General features: G+C 35.6%; 1 protein-coding gene across 6 annotated transcripts in view; it reads left to right on the top strand.

The window, feature by feature from the left end:
- The window catches only part of CACNA2D1 (calcium voltage-gated channel auxiliary subunit alpha2delta 1), a gene marked incomplete at both ends in the record, with an annotated part of 496553 nt that overhangs the window by 313757 nt on the left and 160831 nt on the right, over positions 1-21965 (top strand). For all 6 annotated transcript variants that reach the window (XM_079711931.1, XM_079711932.1, XM_079711933.1 and 3 more), the window contains one exon: positions 6659-6788. In XM_079711931.1, coding sequence (XP_079568057.1) covers positions 6659-6788 — 130 coding nt within the window. The remainder of the gene's footprint in view (positions 1-6658; positions 6789-21965) is intronic.

Raw genomic sequence — 21965 nt, forward strand, 5'->3', positions numbered from 1 at the left:
TCTATTTATTATTCATTAATTGGGCATGGACAGCTGAAGCTGCTTTGATGAATCTCCACTTCTAATTGATGCATGTGATTTACTAAAAAGGAGGCTTTCCTATGTGTAGGTCAGAACTGGTAATCAGCTTACATTCCAGTAGTGAACTAGTGGCTACGGAAGCAACCATATTTTTTAATCCGTAGGGTAGATACCAACATGTCAGTATAGCAGCCTTTTCCGCCTTGCTGGCTTTATGAAAGTCTATTGTAAATAGAATACATCCAGGATAGTTACTTACATTGGATGCTAATATCATGCCTAAAAGCATATTGTGTATCCAAAATTCTGTTTGATATTGGGAATACAATTGAGACTAAAAATTTCAAGAATCAATAATGTGTACATTGTGAAAGTTGTAAGGCCCTCTTGTAAACAACATCTGTGAAATAGTTGTAAAAAAGAAAAGGATGTATTTGGAGGTGGAAGTTTTAAAATATATTCATATACACTGTGGAGAATTGTATACAAGTCTGTAGTCTCTGGTTATTGAAGAGTTTGGTTCATTACACAAGAACACGTTCATTTAACCCCTTCACTACTGGGATAGAAATACCAATTGTGATGCCTCTGTAGATGGTCTCAGCTCTTATTTAGTATCAACTAATTTTCTCACAGTTTTGTGAGATACACAAAAATTAGAGTGCAGGGGGAGGTAAACCTAACCATAATGTGATTGTGAACGGTTTCTCAGTGAGCATGTTCAGCCTGAATTGTGCACAGTAATTAAGCTAATTTTTATTGTAATTTAAGTGAAATATATAAACTTTTAATTTCTGAACATTTTACTGTTGGTAGAAATAGTTTTAGCATGAAAAAGATAAAAAATATTAAAAACAAATGTTTTATTATAAAAATCAATTCTAAGAGTGTTTCATTTGAGATAAATATATTAAATATGCAAAAGTCTTTTGTGTCTGTCATAGACTTATCATTGTGACTTTCCAAATGAAATTTGCAGATAGGTACTGCTTGCAAAATTGAATGACCCATCCAGCATTAGCTGGTACCTCTGTCTCTGACTGATCTAATCTATTATTTAATAACTGAAATTATGTTGAGATGAATAGTCAGAGGAACATGCTTCTCATGTTTCACTTATGTGTTTTACCAGATACATTTGAATACATTTTGGAATTTACCTCCTCAGCGTCTCTGTACACATTTCTATAGGGTAGTCAGGAGAATTCAGAAGAGATGTTTTGGGGAAAAAAATTGGCAAGAGACATGCTGACTTACTTTTCTTGTATGTGGTCTGGTAAACAATGAAATCTTAATTCCAGGGGGACAGTTTATTTGAAATTTTTAACTAACACACTAAACAATATGTGTTAAGTAACTTTTCTCAGTCAGTCCCTTTGTGTCTAGTATTTGCTCTATGTTAATTATACTATATAATGCCATAATATATCAAGAAAAGTAAAGATGGATTATGATGATATCAGGAACAATAATTTCAGAAGTTTAAGGAAATGAGTTGCATTTAGAAATTTTAATCTTTTCATGAAATGACTTCAATTTATGGAGAGTGTAATACAGCGGGGGGCACCATGGGAAACAGCCATATTATTTTTTCTTAATATATTTAGCAGCTGTACATTAAAACTAGACTTGATACATGATTATACAAGTTGAGAAGTACATAATTTTAAATTATTCCTAAAAGCCCTTTATATGGCTATTTATTTATTTATTTATTGGCTGCACCATGCAGCTTGCAGGATCTTATTTCCCTGACCAGGGATTGAACCAGACCCAGTAGTGGAAACAGTCAGTCCTAACCACTGGACCGCCTGGGAATTCCCTCTATGGCAATTGAAAAGTGAAAGAATATCTATTAAAATACATTTAAAACATAATTTTTAAGTGTGAGAGGGTTCAGAGGAAATAGAAGCAACTTTCACCTTAGTAAGATAATCGTATAGTGCTTAATAGCACTCTAGAAAGGACTTAAAACAAAAATTAATATTTTGGGGCTTCCCTGGTGGTGCAGTAGTTGAGAGTCCGCCCGCCGATGCAGGGGACACGGGTTCGTGCCCCGGTTCGGGAAGATCCCACATGCCGCGGAGTGGCTGGGCCCGTGAGCCATGGCCGCTTTGCCTGCGCGTCCGGAGCCTGTGCTCTGCAACGGGAGTGGCCACAACAGTGAGAGGAAAAATTAATATTTTTAATTGCAAATAAAATACATGTTTATTGTATTACATTGGAAACAACAAGAAAGCACAAAGATGAATACCATTAAAACTATAAAAACCAGTGATAGTGCTAACACTGTTTGCTATGTACTCATCCCTACATTTCTCTCTTTACCTCTTTCCTCTAAAAATATAGGCTGATTTTCTCTTCTTTCTTTGTGCTTAACATCTACATTTAAGCTTAAAACGATTTTAAAATACAGCATATATGTACATCCCCAATGTAATTACCCTTTTATATTCCTTAATAACAATATAAAATTGTATTTGTCATATTTATTGTGACTATTTTACTATGGTTGCACATTTGTTTCAAGATGTAGATATTAAATGACATTTCTATAAATGTTATCATTAAATCCTCCACTTTACCAATAAATTATTTCTTGAGTGAGTGAATGAATGAAATTTTGCACTTATCCACATATTCCTAACCCTAATTCATACGTATAGTTCACTCTCTGTCTCTTCACTGTTGTGGCCTCTCCCGTTTCGGAGCACAGGCTCCGGACGCGCAGGCTCAGCGGCCATGGCTCACGGGACCAGCCGCTCCGCGGCATGTGGGATCTTCCCGGACCGGGGCACGAATCCGTGTCCCCTGCATTGGCAGGCAGACTCTCAACCACTGCACCATCAGGGAAGCCCTCTCTTATCTATCATCAAATCTTTCTAATTTTCATATATCTAAATTTTGCTAGAGATAGATATAAATAGGATTTCTGGAAAAGATACGCTTACAGAAACGAGTGTAATATTTTCTAAAATTATAGAAATAGGACTATAATTTTTTCATAACTGAAAATAACATAGATTCTTTAGTTTGAATCTTCTTAATTTAAGTAGGAGAGGATATTAGAACCAACTGAGAGATTCTTTCCAAAGATGTCCTCCCCGTTGTGATTCACTGCTTTATTGGTTGTGGTGAGAGGGCTCCCCAGGTGATCCGGATATGCCTCAGGGAATGAGGACCACACCTGCAGCCCAGCGTTTTCGTATGTTCTTTGTAATAGGTTTTGTATGGAAAAAAAACAAAAAAAACCAAGGCCCCATAAGCTTGAGAACACAGGGTTAAACATGGTTTTCTTTAGTGACGCTTATTTCAGAGCTTTTGATGTGCCAATGTGCTTTGTTATTCTCTTAACAGAAGAGTAGAAGAATATTTTCCCAAGTTATTTCAGGTTGGAGGTAACCCTTAGAGTATCTTGAGAAACTACTGTCTTTTGAAATATCCTTTGACAGATCTTACTGGCCATATTACCATGTGCACACATCTATTATTCAGTAATAATAAAACAGTGTTTCTACCCTATGGAGGATAGAAAAATTCAGACATCCATTAATATGCTTATTCTTAATCCTAACTTTTTCATGAGTAGTTCTAAGCAAACGTGTGTGTGCAATTTAAACGATTGATTTTAAAGCAGTGGACTTGCAATTTTAGTGTGTTATCACAATCACCTGGAGGGTTTGTTGAACTACTACTTGCTGGATCCCTCCCCTGATGTGTCTGATTAACTAGGCCTGGGGTGGGGCCTGAGAGCCTGAACTCTAAAAGTTTCAGTGGTTGCTGATGCTGCTTCTTCAAGGACCACACTTTGAGAAACCTCTGCTTTAAAATAAATATTGAGGCTTTTCACTAATTCAGGATGTTTGCAGTTGAGAAGAAAAATGACATCATTTATTAAGTGAGACCCTTTACATTCTTGTTATTAGTGAAAGTAGTTTGTTTCAATGATCCCTTCTCTTACTCAAGTCAATTGTGCCCAGGAACAGAGAGCCATAGAATAGAGGATGAATTTTAAAATATATTAAAATTCATGGTTGAATCCAAGACCAAACCCCAGTTATTGTTTATATTCTTTCTTTTATTAGCAGTTGGAATGCTGGTAGATGTGTTAGGTTACGCGTTCTTTGGCATAAGAGACAGAGAGTGAACTATACGTATGAATTAGGGTTAGGAATACGTGGATAAGTGCAAATATTTCATTCATTCACTCACTCAAGAAATAATTTATTGGTAAAGTGGAGGATTTAATGATAACATTTATAGAAATGTCATTTAATATCTAAATCTTGAAACAAATGTGCAACAATAGTAAAATAGTCACAATAAATATGACAAATACAACTTTATACTGTTATTAAGGAATATAAAAGAGTAATTACATTGGGAATGTACATATATTCTGTATTTGTTTTAAAATGGTTTTAAGCTTAAATGTAGATGTTAAGTACAAAGAAAGAAGAGAAAATCAGCCTATATTTTTAGAGGAAAGAGGTAAAGAGAGAAATGTAGGGATGAATACATAGCAAACACTATTAGCACTATCACTGGTTTTTATAGTTTTAATGGTATTCATCTTTGTGCTTTCTTGTTATTTCCAATGTAAGACCTTTTTCTTATCATCTTTCTCCTTTCTTTTCTTATCCTTCATGCTGTACACACCTAACCTCTGTTTTAGAAAAGAGTATGAATTAGTCATTCCTACGTGTAGGTATTTTGCCAAAAACTTTAGACTTTCAACACTACTGTTTCATTATTTTGTATATTTAGTTAATGGGGGAGAATTGTATCTTTGTGGCTTCCACATGGATAAAAAACAGTGATCTGTCTTCAACTATTTTTTTTTAATTTTTCTTTTCAGCACATTAAACTGACTCATAAAAACATTCTAAAAATGTAGTTTTTCCTTTTCAACAAAGTATAATAAAACATAAAACACCCAAAACAGAATACCTAAACCACAGTTTCCAAATAGAGTACTTCCCCTCATTATAGAGAGTATTTTCATATTTTCTTTCAACGTTGTTTCATTTGAAAAATAATTTGGTCATGACCTATTAAATTGATTTAATTACATAATGAGTTGGATTTGCAGCTTTAGAAGTCATTGATTAAAAAAAAAAAAAAGAAGAAGAAGAAGAAGCCCCGGGCTTCCCTAGTGGCGCAGTGGTTGAGAGTCCGCCTGCTGATGCAGGGGACACGGGTTCATGCCCCGGTCCAGGGAGATCCCACATGCCGTGGAGCGGCTGGGCCCGTGAGCCGTGGCCGCTGAGCCTGCGCGTCCGGAGCCTGTGCTCCGCAATGGGAGAGGCCACAACAGGGAGAGGCCCGTGTACCGCAAAAAAAAAAAAAAAAAAAAATCCCTTTTGCTAATATTTGTGTCTAAATAATGTTGCCAGTGTTGCAGCTTCCTTAGGGAAACACACACACGTGTGTGTGTGTGTGTGTGTGTGTGTGTGTGTGTGTGTGTTTTAAAATATCTTGGGATACTGATGGGTTATCTGGTTATAGAAAATTTCAGAGCCATCTAGAAAGTTGGACACTATCACTTCTTTGTAGATTTCATGTTGCCACATTCCACCAGCCTTCTTATGAAATTTTCTGATTGCCCATTTAAGTCTTTTCTCTTGCTTATCAGTTGCATTACTGCAGTGTGCTGCGAAAATAGTCAAATGTTGTGATTCTTTTTTCAGTTTTGTTTTGAGGAAATTACCTTGGGAATATGGAATACATTAGTCCCTAAAATGGAGTTGATAATACAGGTCTGAATTTAATTAAAAAATGTTTACTTAGGAAAGAGTTAACTATATTTGAACTGGGGGAATAAAAAGTTTAACATAATTAGCCAAAAACAATTGTTAGAGAGATGCATTTTGGATAAATGAGTGAGGTTCTTAGTTTCTTGCCAGACGAGAAACTGGATTACCTTGCCAGGGTAATTCAATATCACAAGCATAGTTCAAATAGGTAGGAAATTAATCTTCAACCTGAAACAGTTGTGGGATTTTCTTGACTCGTTATTGATTGGATCTTTTCTCCTACCTCGGGAGACAAATTGGTTTAAATTAGGATTCGATTGTACTAAGAGTTACAATAGGTCTCTTCTTTCCTAGTATTTGTACTTACTTTTTTTAAACAAAAACTGATACACTTGGAAAACATGCAGAAATCAAGGGAATATGACATAAAATAATCCTTCATTGCTATTATTATTTTTACACAAAGGTCATGTGTACCTTTGGTTATCAAACTAAGAATTATAGAAATTTGGTAACATAAGTGGTGAAATTTATTTCAAGGGGAAACTTTTAATTTGGTTGTATTTAAAGGTACTTAGGCTATTCTTTAAATGTACATTCTAATAAGTACTGGATGTGGGAAAGCTCTGGTCCTCTCAGGATGATCCCGAGTGACTCCAACGTTGAGGAAATTAGGAGAGAATTTAGGTGATAATGTGAAAGCTAATACCTGAATGGAAATTTGTGTGTCTGATGTCATCATGGGACTATATTTTAAAATATTCTTGTAGATCTGTTTTTTTTTAAAGACTATGCATTTGGCAAATGAAGAAGTGAATGTGAGAATACCTGTGTTAGCATAAGTTGTAATATTCTGTTTATTGTCTATTTTTTCTTTATAGCCGGAAAAGAACGATAGTGAGCCAGGCAGCCAGAGGATAAAACCTGTTTTTATCGATGATGCTAATTTTGGGCGACAAATATCCTATCAGCATGCAGCAGTCCATATTCCCACTGACATCTATGAGGGCTGTAAGTAAAAGAATGTGAACAACTCTTGGAATATCATGTTCTCATCTATCTTAAATATCTAATATTTGAAAAAAAAAGAGCAACTGTGATAGTGTTTTGTTCACATGTCCTTTAAGAGTCTGTGGTAAACTTTGATTTATGCAAAAGAAGAAACTTGATTTTCATGAGCAATATATTGTTCATAGGCTCTCACTCCATGAATATTTGCAGGAAAGCCTGTATCCATGGAGGTGTCCTTCTACTCTGTTGTTTAACAAATAATTCTGCCTTTCCAATTGATATTATTAACTTAAAAAGTAATAGATGTATTTTTTTAAAAAATCAAAACTATGTAGCATTAGGAGTACAGACCCACAAACTGCTAAAGGAAGCGAGATGTACATTGTAGACTCTCTAGTTCTTACATCTTACTGTGTTTTACTATCTCTCTTTGTCTCTCTCTGTGTATCTCTGCCTTACTCTAGGATATAAGAAAAAGATACCTCTGTCTTAGTATATTGGGGACTCAAGATAAAAAGTGCTGGTTAAAGGAATAAATGATAAACCTAAAGAAATAGAAAAACATCAACTGGAAGACTTGATTGAAAAGGCTTCACTGTGAGGAAGGGAGGGTAATAAGTTATTTAGGAAGATACAGGGGAGGAAGCTTGTGCCAGTGGTATTTCTTAGAGACACCCAATATACTAATAAGGGCAGAGCCTGACAATTCTAAGTAGGAATTTTTTATGTGCAGCCTAATCATCTATGAGGACCAGCTGTGACCCAGAAAGCAGGCTCTTTGCCTATTCACAGCTCTGGACTTAGATGTTATCCACTTTCTAACTCATTCCCACTTTCCCCCCTTGTACGCTGCCTTTCACATAAGTAAATGGTAAGGAGAAAGAACCACTTGAGAATTTAAAAAGTATATTTCTTTTTTCTTTTTTTTTTTTTTTTTTTTGGCAATACGCGGGCCTCTCACTGTTGTGGCCTCTCCCATTGTGGAGCACAGGCTCCAGACGCGCAGGCTCAGTGGCCATGGCTCACGGGCCCAGCCACTCCACGACATGTGGGATCCTCCTGGACCGGGGCATGAACCCGTGTCCCCTGCATTGGCAGGCAGACTCTCAACCACTGCGTCACCAGGGAAGCCCTAAAAAGTATATTTCTAATAGTTCCCTTAATTGAAAAGGCTGTAAAGTGTACTGGGTATCCAGAGTGTATCCAGAACTGCCTGGATTCTGGATGCAGACAGCCTGAGTTAAATTAAATTTCAAATCTAAATTTTAACAGTATTTCCTTTGGCAAATTTATTAACTTTATGGGCTAGCATTGCTCACCCATAAAATGGGGATAAGATTACTAACTGAAAAGTTCATTTGAGGGTAAAGTAAGTTAGTGTGTTTGAGTTTGCATAAGAGTGCCAGGCTCATAGTAAGCATTATGTAACTGTTTGCTGTTATTATTAATTACAATTAAAGTATATTTAAACAAAAAGGATTAAATACAAGGACTAATATAAAAAATTAGCCTTAATTTTTTGGACTCATTCTGAGATTGTTGTTTAAAAGGGCATTTTTAAGTACATGTCTTATTCTCTTCATAATATAAATTTCATCTTCTGTCAAATTATTTTATTCATTGTTTTTGTTTCACCTTTTTAATATTTTTAAAAGTACATGTTGTTTTCATCATATCAAGTCTTTAAAGATAATAAACATATGATTTTTCTCTATAATAGAAACAATGGTGTAAGTAGTTTCTGATGTTACATGAGAATTAAACGTAATCTGACTTCTATACAACTCACCCTATTAATTCCAAGTCCTTTTAGGAATTACTGGGATGTAGGTTCAGTTTTGTTTTTCTTATTTTTTGTTTTTTACTTTGTCTATTGCATTTGTTTTTCAAGAATTATTTTTGATGTTTGCAATTAATTTTTGCAACTGTTATAACAACAATTAATCAGATAATACTGAGTTGTATGGTTGTGTTTCTCATTTTTTTAAAAACTATTTCATCCATTTTATTTCCTTTCGAAATTGTTATCACCTGTTGTCGGGTATGTCAACAGGATGATAATCTTATTACTCTACAATTATATCTTTCTTTTGAACTTACTTTAGATGAACAAACTGGCTGGATATAGAAGTTTTGAGTCAAAACATTTTTATGTCAGTACTCTATCATGTCACTGTTATCTGATCTGTAGTACTATGTCAAACAAACTTGAGGCCAGCTTGAGTGTTTTTAATTTGTTAGCAAGCTTTCATGATTGTGTTTCTGTTTTGTTGCCAATAGTGATTATCCAGAAATCCTCAAACTTTCCATTAAATTCCCAAGGAAGGATATCAGAACTTTGTCCAGGGAGGGGGAGATTGAACCACAACCCCCCCCGCCCCAGCTCTTCTTGAGTTCTTTTGGCTGGTCTAATAATTGACACAAGACAGATGAAAAGATTAATTTAAAAAATTAATTTGTATGCATGTAAGTCATAAAAATGGGACCCTCCCGAAGTGTCCAGAGCAGGCCAATAATATATCATGTTTAGACAAAGAAACAACTATTTGAAGAGATGTAACAAAACAAGGGGGCTTGTGTTTGGGGTAGCAGACTAATGAAGTAAAAAACTTTGTCTATACAGCTTGCTTAACCTTGAATTCCCTAACTTTGGTGATAGGGATGCTTTCTATCCTCCTGGTATAGGGAGGGTACCTTCACATGGGAGATTTATTTCCCACTTTTAGGGGAGAAAAGTGGCATCAGAGTTTTTCTTTTTTATCATTTATTTTCCACTGGTTGTTTCTCACATAACTTTATTCAAAATAATCAATATGCCATTGAGGCGCATTTTGGGGTGGGTTGCCCTGGGCCCCAACAACCTCACACACTTAAAAACAGATTTATGTCTCTTTCTACAAGCCATGTACCACAGTAGCAGAAATTTTAACAGTGCATGTGTATTTAAGATAGAAGAAGAAGGTCTCCAACTGTCACACCTACTGAAGCTAATCATGACTAACAGTTTGGGGCACAGTCCTATAAAATATATATTTAAATGTGAACACTTACTAATGAAATAACCCAAATGACATTTTTCATATTGCTTTTCAACTTGCTTCCTCCTTCCCCCACCCACCTCACTGAGAGCAGAGACTTTCTGTTCTTGTCGTTGTTGAACTATTAAAAAGCTGAAAATAGGAGGAAGGTATCTCTTCAGGAGTAGGTTACCAAGGAATATCAAAACAAAATAACTTTGCTTAATTTTTCAATGGGCTGATGTTTAAAAAATCAATGAAAAATGCATTTTTCCCTAGATTATTAGAACCTAAAATAATAAGAACCTAATTCACCAGTCTGGTAAATTATAATATCTCATTTATTTAAATAACTTTGCTCAATAATTTTGAAGAAGGAGAAATTGAAGCTGAGTCTTTAATGAAAGGCCACATCATTGGTAAGAAATGGGGTCAACTTTCATATAAATTCTAATGCTAAACTTTACACTTTTAAGTACTACAATAGATAAAATTTCTTTTTCTTAACATCTTTATTGGAGTAAAATTGCTTTACAATGGTGTGTTAGTTTCTGCTTTATAACAAAGTGAATCAGTTATACATATACATATGTCCCCATATCTCTTCCCTCTTGCATCTTGAGGCTGTCTTTTCTCCACTGTATATTCTTGCCTCCTTTATCAAAGATAAGGTGACCATATGTGTGTGGTTTTACCTCTGGGCTTTCTATCCTGTTCCACTGATCTATATTTCTGGTTACGTGCCAGTACCATACTGTCTTGATTACTGTAGCTTTGTAGTATAGTCGGAAGTCAGGGAGCCTGATTCCTCCAGCTCCGTTTTTCTTTCTCAATACTGCTTTGGCTACTTGGAGTCTTTTGTGTTTCCATACAAATTGTGAAATTTTTTGTTCTAGTTCTCTGAAAAATGGCAGTGGTAGCTTGATAGGGATTGCATTGAATCTGTAGATTGCTTTGGATGGTATAGTCATTTTCACAATGTTGATTCTTCCAATCCAAGAACATGGTATATCTCTCTATCTATTTGTATCATCTTTAATTTCTTTCATCAGTGTCTTATAATTTTCTGCATACAGGTCTTTTTTCTCCCTAGGTAGGTTTACTCCTAGATATTTTATTCTTTTTGTTGCAGTGGTAAATGGGAGTGTTTTCTTAACTTCTCGTTCAGATTTTTCATCATTAGTGTGTAGGAATGCAAGAGATTTCTGTGCATTAATTTTGTATCCTGCTACTTTACCAGATTCATTGATTAGCTCTAGTAGTTTTCTGGTAGCATCTTTAGGATTCTCTATGTATAGTATCATGTCATCTGCAAACAGTGACAGCTTTACTTCTTCTTTTCTGATTTGGATTCCTTGTATTTCTTTTTCTTCTCTGATTGCTTTGGCTAAATCTTCCAAAGCTATGTTAAATAATAGTTGTGAGAGTGTGCAACCTTGTTTTGTTCCTGATCTTAGTAGAAATGGATTCAGTTTTTCACCATTGAGGATGATGGTGGCTGTGGGTTTGTCATATATGGCCTTTATTATGTGGAGAAAAGTTCCCTCTATGCCTACTCTCTGGAGGGTTTTTATCATAAATGGGTGTTGAGTTTTGTCGAAAGCTTTCTCTGTATCTATTGAGATGATCATATGGTTTTTCTCCTTCAGTTTGTTAATATGGTGGATCACATTGATTGATTTGCATATATTGAAGAATCCTTGCATTCCTGGGATAAACCCCACTTGATCATGGTGTATGATCCTTTTAATGTGCTGTTGGATTCTGTTTGCTAGTATTTTGTTGAGGATTTTTGCATCTATGTTCATCAGTGATATTGGACTGTAGTTTTCTTTCTTTGTGACATCTTTGTCTGGTTTTGGTATCAGGGTGACGGTGGCCTCATAAAATGAGTTTGGGAGTGTTCCTCCCTCTGCTATATTTTGGAAGAGTTTGAGAAGGATATGTGTTAGCTCTTCTCTAAATGTTTGATAGAATTCGCCTGTGAAGCCATCTGGTCCTGGGCTTTTGTTTGTTAGAAGATTTTTAATCACAGTTTCAAGTTCAGTGCTTGTGACTGGTCTGTTCATATTTTCTATTTCTTCCTGGTTCAGTCTCAGAAGGTTGTGCATTTCTAAGAATTTGTCCATTTCTTCCAGGTTGTCCATTTTATTGGCATATAGTTGCTTGTAGTAATCTGTCATGATCCTTTGTATTTCTGCAGTGTCAGTTGTTACTTCTCCTCTTTCATTTCTAATTCTATTGATTTGAGTCTTCTCCCTCATTTTCTTGATGAGTTTGGCTAATGGTTTATCAATTTTGTTTATCTTCTCAAAGAACCAGCTTTTAGTTTTATTTATCTTTGCTGTCGTTTCCTTCATTTCTTTTTCATATATTTCTGATCTTATCTTTATGATTTCTTTCCTTCTGCTAACTTTGGGGTTTTTTTGTTCTTCTTTGTCTAATTGCTTTAAGTGTAAGGTTAGGTTGCTTTTTTGAGAAGTTTCTTGTTTCTTAAGGTAGAATTATATTGCTCTAAACTTCCCTCAGAACTGCTTTTGCTGCATCCCATAGGTTTTGTGTCATCGTGTTTTCATTGTCATTTGTTTCTAGGTATTTTTTGATTTCCTCTTTGATTTCTTCAGTGATCTCTTGATTATTAAGTAGTGTATTGTTTAGCCTCCACGTGGTTGTATTTTTTACAGATTTTTTCCTGTAATTGATGTCTAGTCTCATAGCATTGTGGTCGGAAGAGATATGTGATACAATTTCAATTTTATTAAATTTACCAGGGCTTGATTTGTGACCCAAGGTATGAGCTATCCTGGAGAATGTTCCATGACCACGTGAGAAGAATGTGTATTCTGTTGTTTTTGGATGGAATGTCCTATAAATATCAATTAAGGCCATCTTGTTTAATGTGTCATTTAAAGCTGTGTTTCCTTATTTATTTTCATTTTGGATGATCTGTCCATTGGTGAAAGTGGGGTGTTAAATTCCCCTACTATGATTGTGTTACTGTCAATTTCCCCTTTTATGGCTGTTACTATTTGCCTTGTGCATTGAGGTGTTCCTATGTTGGGTGCAGAAATATTTACCATTGTTATATCTTCTTAGATTCATCCCTTGATCATTATGTAGTGTCTTTCTTTGTCTCTTGTAATAGTCTTTGTTTTATAGTCCTTTTTGTCTGATATGAGAATTGCTACTTCAGCTTTCTTTTGATTTCCATTTGCATGGAATATCTTTTTCCATCCCCTAACTTCCAGTCTGTATGTGTCTCTAGGTCTGAAGTGGGTCTCTTGTAGACAGCATATATATGGGTCTTGTTTTTGTTTCCATTCAGCCAGTCTATGTCTTTTGGTGGGAGCATTTAATCCATTTACATTTAAGGTAATTATCAATATGTATGTTCCTATTCCCATTTTCTTAATTGTTTTGAGTTTGTTATTGTAGGTCTTTTCCTTCTCTTGTGTTTCCTGCCTAGGGAAGTTCCTTTAGCATTTGTTGTAAAGCTGGTTTGGTGGTACTGAATTCTCTTAGCTTTTGCTTGTCTGTAAAGGTTTTAATTTCTCCGTCAAATCTGAATGAGATCCTTGCTGAGTAGAGTTATCCTGGTTGCAGGTTTTTCTCCTTCATCACTTTAAATATGTCTTGCCACTCCCTTCTGGCTTGCACAGTTTCTGCTGAAAGATCAGCTTTTAACCGTATGGGGATTACCTTGTGTGTTATTTGTTGTTTTTCCCTTGATGCTTTTAATATTTTTTCTTTGTATTTAATTTTTGATAGTTTAATTAATATGTATCTTGATGTATTTCTCTTTGGATTTATCCTGTATGGGACTCTCTGTGCTTCCTGTACTTGATTAACTATTTCCTTTCCCATATTAGGGAAGTTTTCAACTATAATCTCTTCAAATATTTTCTCAGTCCCTTTCTTTTTCTCTTCTTCTTGTGGGACCCCTATAATTCAAACGTTGATGCATTTAATGTTGTCCCAGAGGTCTCTGAGACTGTTCTCAATTCTTTTCATTCTTTTTTCTTTATTCTGCTCTGCAGTAGTGATTTGCACTATTTTATCTTCCAGGTCACTTATCCATTCTTCTGCCTTAGTTATTCTTCTATTGATCCCTTTTAGAGAATTTTTAATTTCATTTATTGTGTGTTCATCACTGTTTGTTTGCTCTTTAGTTCTTCTATGTCCCTGTTAAACTTTTCTTGTATTTTCTCCATTCTATTTCCAAGATTTTGGATCATCTTTACTATCATTTTTCTGAATTCTTTTTCAGGTAGACTGCCTATTTCCTCCTCATTTGTTTGGTCTGGTTGGTTTTTACCTTGCTCCTTCATGTGCTGTGTGTTTCTGTGTCTTTTCATTTTGCTTAACTTACTGTGTTTGGGGTCTCCTCTTTGCAGGCTGCAGGTGCATAGTTCCCATTGTTTTTGGTGTCTGTCCCCAGTAGCTAAGGTTGGTTCAGTGGGTTGTGTAGGCTTCCTGGTGGAGGGGACTACTGCCTGTATTCTGGTGGATGTGGCTGAATCTTATCTTTCTGGTGGGCAGGTGCATGTCTGGATGTGTGTTTTGGGGTGTCTGTGGCCTTATTATGATTTTAGGCAGCCTCTCTGCTAATGGATGGGGTTGTGTTCCTGTCTTGCTAGTTGTTAAACATAGGGTGTCCAGCACTGTAGCTTGCTGGTTGTTGAGTGGAGCTGGGTCTTGGCATTGAGAGGGAGATCTCTGGGAGATTTTCGCCGTTTGACATTACGTGGAGCTGGGAGGTATCTTGTGGACCTGTGTCCTGAACTTGGCTCTCCCACCTCAGAGGCACAGCCCTGACACCTGACTGGAGCACCAAGAGCCTGTCATCCACACGGATCAGAATAAAAGGGAGGAAAAAAAAGAATGAAAGAAAGAAGAAAATAAAATAAAAAAATAAAATAAAATAAATAGTTATTAAAATAAAAAATAATTATTAAAAATAATTTTTTAAAGTAATAAAAAAAAAAAGAAAGAAGAGAGCAACCAAACCAAAAAGCAAATCCACCAATGCTAACAAGTGCTAAAAACTATACTAAAAACAACAACAACAACAAAAAACGGACAGACAGAACCCTAGGACAAATGGTAAAAGCAAAGCTATACAGACAAAATCACACACAGATGTGTGTACATACACACTCACAAAAAGAGAAAAAGGGAAAAATATATGTATTTCCTTGCTCCCAAAGTCCACCTCCTCAATTTGGGATGATTTGTTGTCTATTCAGGTATTCCACAGATTCAGGGTACATCAAGTTGATTGTGGAGATTTAATCTGCTCCTCTTGAGGCTGCTGGGAGGGATTTCCTTTTCTGTTCTTTGTTTGCACAGCTCCCGGGGCTCAGCTTTAGATTTGGCCCCGCCTCTATGTGTAGGTCACCTGAGGGCGTCTGTTCTTCACTCAGACAGGACAGGGTTAAAGGAGCAGCTGCTTCGGGGGCTCTGGCTCACTCAGGCCAGCGGGAGGGAGGGGTACAGAGTGCGGGGTGAGCCTGCGGCGGCATAGGCCGGCGTAACGTTGCACCAGCCTGAGGTGTGCTGTGTGTTCTCCCTGGGAAGTTGTCCCTGAATCACTGGACGCTGGCAGTGGCGGGCTGCACAGGATCCCGGGAGGAGAGGTGTGGAGAGTGACCTGTGCTCGCACACAGGCTTCTTGGTGGCGGCGGCAGCAGCAGCCTTAGCGTCTCATGCCCGTCTCTGGGGTCCGCGCTTTTAGCCGCGGCTCGCGCCCGTCTCTGGAGCTCCTTTAAGGGGCGCTCGTAATCCCCTCTCCTCGTGCACCAGGAAACAGAGGTAAGAAAAAGTCTCTTGCCTCTTCGGCAGCTCCAGACTTTTTCTCGGACTCCCTCCTGGCCAGCCGTGGTGCACTAACCCCCTTCAGCCTGTGTTCACGCCGCCAGCCCCAGTCCTCTCCCTGCGTTCCGACTGAAGCCCGAGCCTCAGTTCCCAGCCCCGCCCGCCCCAGCGGCCGAGCAGACAAGCCTCTCGGGCTGGTGAGTGCCGGTCAGTGCCGGTCGGCACCGATCCTCTGTGCGGGAATCTCTCCGCTTTTCCCTCTGCACCCCTGTTGCTGTGCTCTCCTCTGTGGCTTCGAAGCTTCCCCCCCCTCCGCCACCCGCAGTCTCCGGCCACGAAGGTGCTTCTAGTGTGTGGAAACCTTTCCTCCTTCACGGCTCCCTCCCACTGGTGCAGGTCCCGTCCCTATCCTTTTGTCTCTGTTTATTCTTGTTTCTTTTGCCCTACCCAGGTACGTGGGGACTTTCTTTTCTTTTGGGAGGTCTGAGGTCTTCTGCCAGCGTTCAGTAGGTGTTCTGTAGGAGTTGTTCCACGTGTAGATGCATTTCTGATGTATCTGTGGGGAGGAAGGTGACCTCCGCGTCTTACTCTTCCGCCATCTTGAAGCTCCTCCTCATAAAATTTCTGATATTTTACTTTTGAGTTAATTTTGACTCAGGTATATTCCTTGGGAGTCAGGATTGTGCACAGGAGTTAGTAAGATACTTACTTTGTATGAGAATCTTCAGTTTCTTATTTCTTTTGCTCTTTTGATTTTTCTCATTGAAATCACGTTCATGAAAGTCTTCATCTATTTTATGCTGGAACAGACATAAAATATGGCACATAAAGTAAATCGGAACATGTTTTTTTCAGATTGGTGTCACATAGTATACACATCTTTTTTTCAGTATCCTACAGAAGGGTCTTGACTTGGTGTAAAATTTTTTTTTTCTAATTTAGAATAAACTGTGAATATTTACAAAGGATGATTTTAATAGTCTCAGAGAATAAAAAGTATTACTTTGATTACTTTGAAAGTCAGTAAGATAAAATATTGAAATAGATGTTTTCAGAAGTTGTAAGACACTTTGGTATGTGGCATAATTTAAAAAAACAAAGGAAAAGAAGCTCTGTCTTTGGATTATTTATTTAGTCCCATTTATGTTAATATTCGCTTCTCCTTCCTTGCTGAGATCTCATCAGTAAGCCTCTGCCCTTGCCTGGCCTGTGCCACTTTAAAATTCATAACCAGTGTTACGGGCTGTGTGGGTAAATGACACAGGAGTAAAATCAGAAATGTCAACAAGATCTTGAAAAGTTAATAATTACTGGCTTTTTTCATGCAGCTCATCAGAATATATCAGATATCCAGGATCGTTCTAGGTTTCTGAATTTAATAAATGGGAAAGCATACTCTAATTGAAGGCATAACTGAAGGAAACAGCCTCTTCTTTTACTCAGTTTGTGTCTCTGAATTCTCATAAGATATCTTGTGTTCTAATTTTACAAAGGTGATTACTTTTGAAAGTCTCTTGAATTCAAATGTGATTATTTTTTCTCCATGGTGTATTTAAAGTTTTCAAATAGTATATTTAATTAAAATCCTATCTGAAAGTTTCTACTTTTGAGGATTTCACTGGTTGGTACTTTTATTTCAGAGGGCACCCAAACCACACTTAATTTTCAGATCTAATTTATCTGTTTAAGAGTATAAAAAAACGAGCAATGAACTCAGTAAAAATGGCTGAATATTCCGACTTAATTTGTTTTAATCACAGAACTTTATTAATTTGTTATGTCTTCATGGAATGTCTTCATAGAATTTTCTTGTCATTTGTCATTAGAAATTTATGTTGATATTTATTTGTAGAATTATTATAGTTATATAAGAATATGCTAAGAGAAAATAATAGGGAACCCCAACTTGCATAACTTTCAGGTACTAAATACTTTTGTCCTTACACTTACCTTGTAATGTAAGCAAGGCAATTTATAATTTCTATTTTAGAAATTTAAAAATGAACATACTTCTATCACAAAGGTACATTGATTTTGCTGAAAGAAGACAGGAGAATTTTCAGTAGTTTTATTAATATCCTTGGAGGTCTCATATGCCTTAACAAAAATACTTGCTTTTTATAAATTGAACTGTCTATAATACTGTGTTGTAATTTATCATTTTTTAAATTGAGGTATAGTTAATGTACAATATTATATACAGTATAGTGTACAGTACAGTGATTCACAATTCTTAAAGGTTATACTCCATTTCTAGTTATTATAAAATATTGCCTATATTCCCTGTGCTGTATAATATATCCTTGTAGCTTATTTATTTTATAAATAGTAGTTTCTATCCCTTAATCCCCTATCCCTGTCTTTCCTCTCTCAATGTTCGTTTGTTTTATTACAGAAAATATAGCTACTGTACCTCAAATGATGTTAGTATAGAAATTATAGAGGAAAAAGCTTCTTAGCCTTTACTGATTGATTATGTGATAACCTTTCATAAGCAATTAATCTGTTCCAAGACATGGCCAATATTGTATTAGAGAGTGCTAAGAGTTAACATTTACTGTTTTAAAAAACAGTTTATAATGGGAATATAGCCTGAACAAATAGATAAAAACCCCTGTACTCATGGAGCTTACATTCTGATGGAAATAGGGCATAAAATAAACAAATAAGCAATTAAAATAATGGGATATATTGTAACATAATAAATGTTTGAGATAAAAATAAAATAGGGAAGGGTTGTAGGTAGTTCCTGGGCTAGCATTTGGGGAGTTGATATTCAAAATATGTGGATAAGGAAGGCTTTGTGAATAAGGCAGCATTGTGGCAAAAGTCTATATTTGGTGAGCATGAGAGTCATGAAATCATTGAGTAAGAAGGTTGCAGGCAGAGGTAACCGAAAGTACCAAGATCCTGAGCCCGGAGCATAGTGGGTGCATAAAGAACAGGAAGACCGTGTGGGCAGAGCTGAGGGAGCAGCTGAGGGTAGCAGCAGAGGCCTCCTTTTGTACAGCCTTGTGGATAATTACAGTTGATTTTTATTTTGAGATTGTCTAAGTCAATTTGGGCTGCCGTAACACAATACCATAGACAGGGTGGCTTAAACAACAGATATTTAATTTTACAGTTCTTGATCCTGGGAAGTCCAAGATTAAGGTTTTGGGAAGTGTTGACTCCTGGTGAGGTCTCTCTTCCTGTTTTGCAGATGGCTGCCATCTTGCTATGTACTCACATGACCTCTTCTTTGTACACATGCAGAGAGAATGAAATCTGATATTTTCCCCTCTTTTTATATGGATAGCAATCGATTATGAAGGCAGGACACTAATTCCAGTACTGAGGTGCTACCCTCATGACCTCATCTGTGCCTACCTTCCAAAGTCCCCATTTCCTAATACCATCACACTGGGGGTTAGGGGTTCAAAATATGAATTTTGTGAAAACCCAAACATTAAGTCCATAACAGAGATGAAAGGGGACTTTGCTTTTTTGAAGGGGAATTACATAATCTGCCTTACTTTCATTAAAAACTAGATACTGGATACTTTGTTGGGAACAGATAAAAAGGCAAGAATGGAGGAGGGATGATGGGGCCTTGGGTCAAGGTTGATGGGACCTTGGATCAAGGTTGTAGCCCAGGGAAGTATTCCTATTAAAATGTGTAAATCTAGTATATTTTTGAGGTCTAGATTCTTCCTTTAATTTTATATGATGAAGACATTCTGTTCAGTTGACTTAATTATCTGAAAGTACTGTGACATAAAATTTAATCCTCAAACTTTATAAAAGCACTTTTAATTGACAGCTAATGAGCTAAGATAAAATTACTGAGATCTTTAAAAAGTAGTGAGTCAATTCAAACTACAGTTCAGTACAATATCAAAAGGGTCTCTGTCTTTCTCTACAACTTTTAAATTTTCTTTTCGAGTTAAAGGAATTTCATGCAAGTTAGTTTCCTTCTGATCTTTCATTGATACAAGGAACAGGGGGTAGTAAACCTAGAGGAAAACAGAGGGAAAATATGCAGAGAAATTTCTTCATTTTTCCTGTTTACATAAATCCTTACACATTGGTGCAAATTGTTGAGCTCCTTTTTTGGGCGTGCCTGGCATATTTCCTGTGATAGACTTCTGGTTTGGGATTTACATCTTAGTATGTACATTGTAGTGTTTTAGCTGTTGTTTTTTATACAAAACAAATAATCTTGCGTTAATGCCATGCTCTGTGTCTTTGAAGTAAAAATATTAATTGGGTTGTTCCACTTACCAGAATCATGGTTGAAATAACATGTTTTCCTGCTGAACATCTTACGATTTTTAAAATTGCTTTTCACATAAATGCAACATTAAAATGCTTTTTTTTTCTCACTATAAAGGAAACACACAATGATTTTATGAAATACAAACTAGTGTGAAGGAAAAAAATCTTGATACTATACATGTGTGTATGTTCATTCAATATATTAATAGCAAGTATATACCAAACTAAACAAATATACAAATACTGAAACACTACAAAGTTTATACCTGACCGTTTAACTTACCAGGAAGCTTTATCATATATTTAATAACACTTTTTGAGAATAATATTTTAATATTATATGTTCCAAACTAATTTACATTTAGATTGTTACCATTTTGTCATGGTAAATAAATCTCTGCCTTTCTCATTATCACCTTAAGATATAAAATACAAAAACTGGTATTAAAAGGTCAAAGCTATTGATAAATTTCCTTGATCTTGTAGGTTAGTACCAATTTAGATCACACCTTCAATGAATTAGTGCCTTTCTAACTCCACCTTTTTCAGCACCAATATTATAATGTTTTATCGATTGTGTAGATTATTGATAATATGTTGGAATAGTTTACTGCTAATTTTATTTGCAGCTTTAATATCATACGTTTCTTTTTTCTGCACTGGGTTCTGATGCTGTGTGAAATAAAATACTAGGGCATTATGAAAAGTAGTAGCAGTTTGTCTAAGGGATGATAGCAAACTCCTTTAGAAATTACCCTGATTTTCCTGCATGCCAGATCTTTCACAACGTATACTGTAGAGTTTTCACGTTTACCTCAATAGCCTGAATTTAATGATTATGTTTAATTGAACTTTGATAAATAAGCAAATTTAAAATTTCAAAATAGCAGATGTGTTAAAAGTATACTTTAGCAATAAAATCAAAAGCTTTAAAAAATTGTCATGGCTGTTGAAAATGAGAGAAAAATATTAAAAGTAAGAAGTATAACTCCAGATAAAATGGAGATTAAAATCATAAAAGGGCATTTTGTACAATTTTACAATAAAGTGTTATAATGTGTAAGAAGAGTGGATGGTTTATTATAAAATATAAATAATCAAGTCAACTTAATGTTAGGTCAGTAATCATAGAATAAATTGGAAACATATTTATATTTCTGGCCAAAGAAAGTACCTCATGCTGAGTCATTTCTATAAAATTTTCAAGTAAATACTTTCAAGTTTTAAAAATTTTACAAGAACACATAAAAATGAAAAGTTAATTAACTCATATTACTTCTTTTATAAGAAAGATATAACATAAAAAAGGGGAAAAAAAGAAAACCATAGGCCAATTTCACTTTACGAATAATGTTGAAAAATTAAAAAGAAAACATTTGCCAAGTGAAGCATCAATGAAAGAATAATGCCTGATAACAAAATAACTGACTTAATAATTGAGTAGTTTAGATGTCTAATAATGCTTTTATATTCTATATCAATTGATGCAAATTAAGCATTCACATATTTTTTCCAGTTTTATTGAGATATAATTGACATACAGCACTGTATAATTTTAAGGTGCACAGTATAAAAATTTGACTTTTACATACATCATGAAATGATTGCCACAATAGATTTAGTGAACATCCATCATCTCATATAGATTTAGTATTAAAGAAATAGAAAAAAATAATTTTACACTCATTTTTAAAATTAAAATCTTATCAAAATACTGTTACCAACAATAAAAACTGCTCTGATGATTAAGGATACTGAGAAATCCCACTACTTCTAACTTGTTATTTTTTTTCAGAGTAGTTGTTGTCTTGCTGTTATTTATTACAAATATGAATTTGGCTTAAGATACAATAATATAAAATGTTTTTAGCATTAGTGCATTCTGAAGTTTTGTGTTAATTTTTTTAACCAGTTAATCTACCAAAAAAAGTTTTTGCAATTCTGGATGATGCATCATTCCATGCTATAGAGTTGTGTGTTTAATGACTAAAAAGTGAATGACTTTAAAATGTTATCATGGTTATGATATTAACAAAGTAGCTTTTCTTTCTTCTTTTAAGATGCTATTTAAATTATAAAGCCTTGATTC

Source organism: Hyperoodon ampullatus, assembly GCF_949752795.1.
Source record: "Hyperoodon ampullatus genome assembly, chromosome: 9".
NCBI lineage: Eukaryota > Metazoa > Chordata > Mammalia > Artiodactyla > Ziphiidae > Hyperoodon > Hyperoodon ampullatus.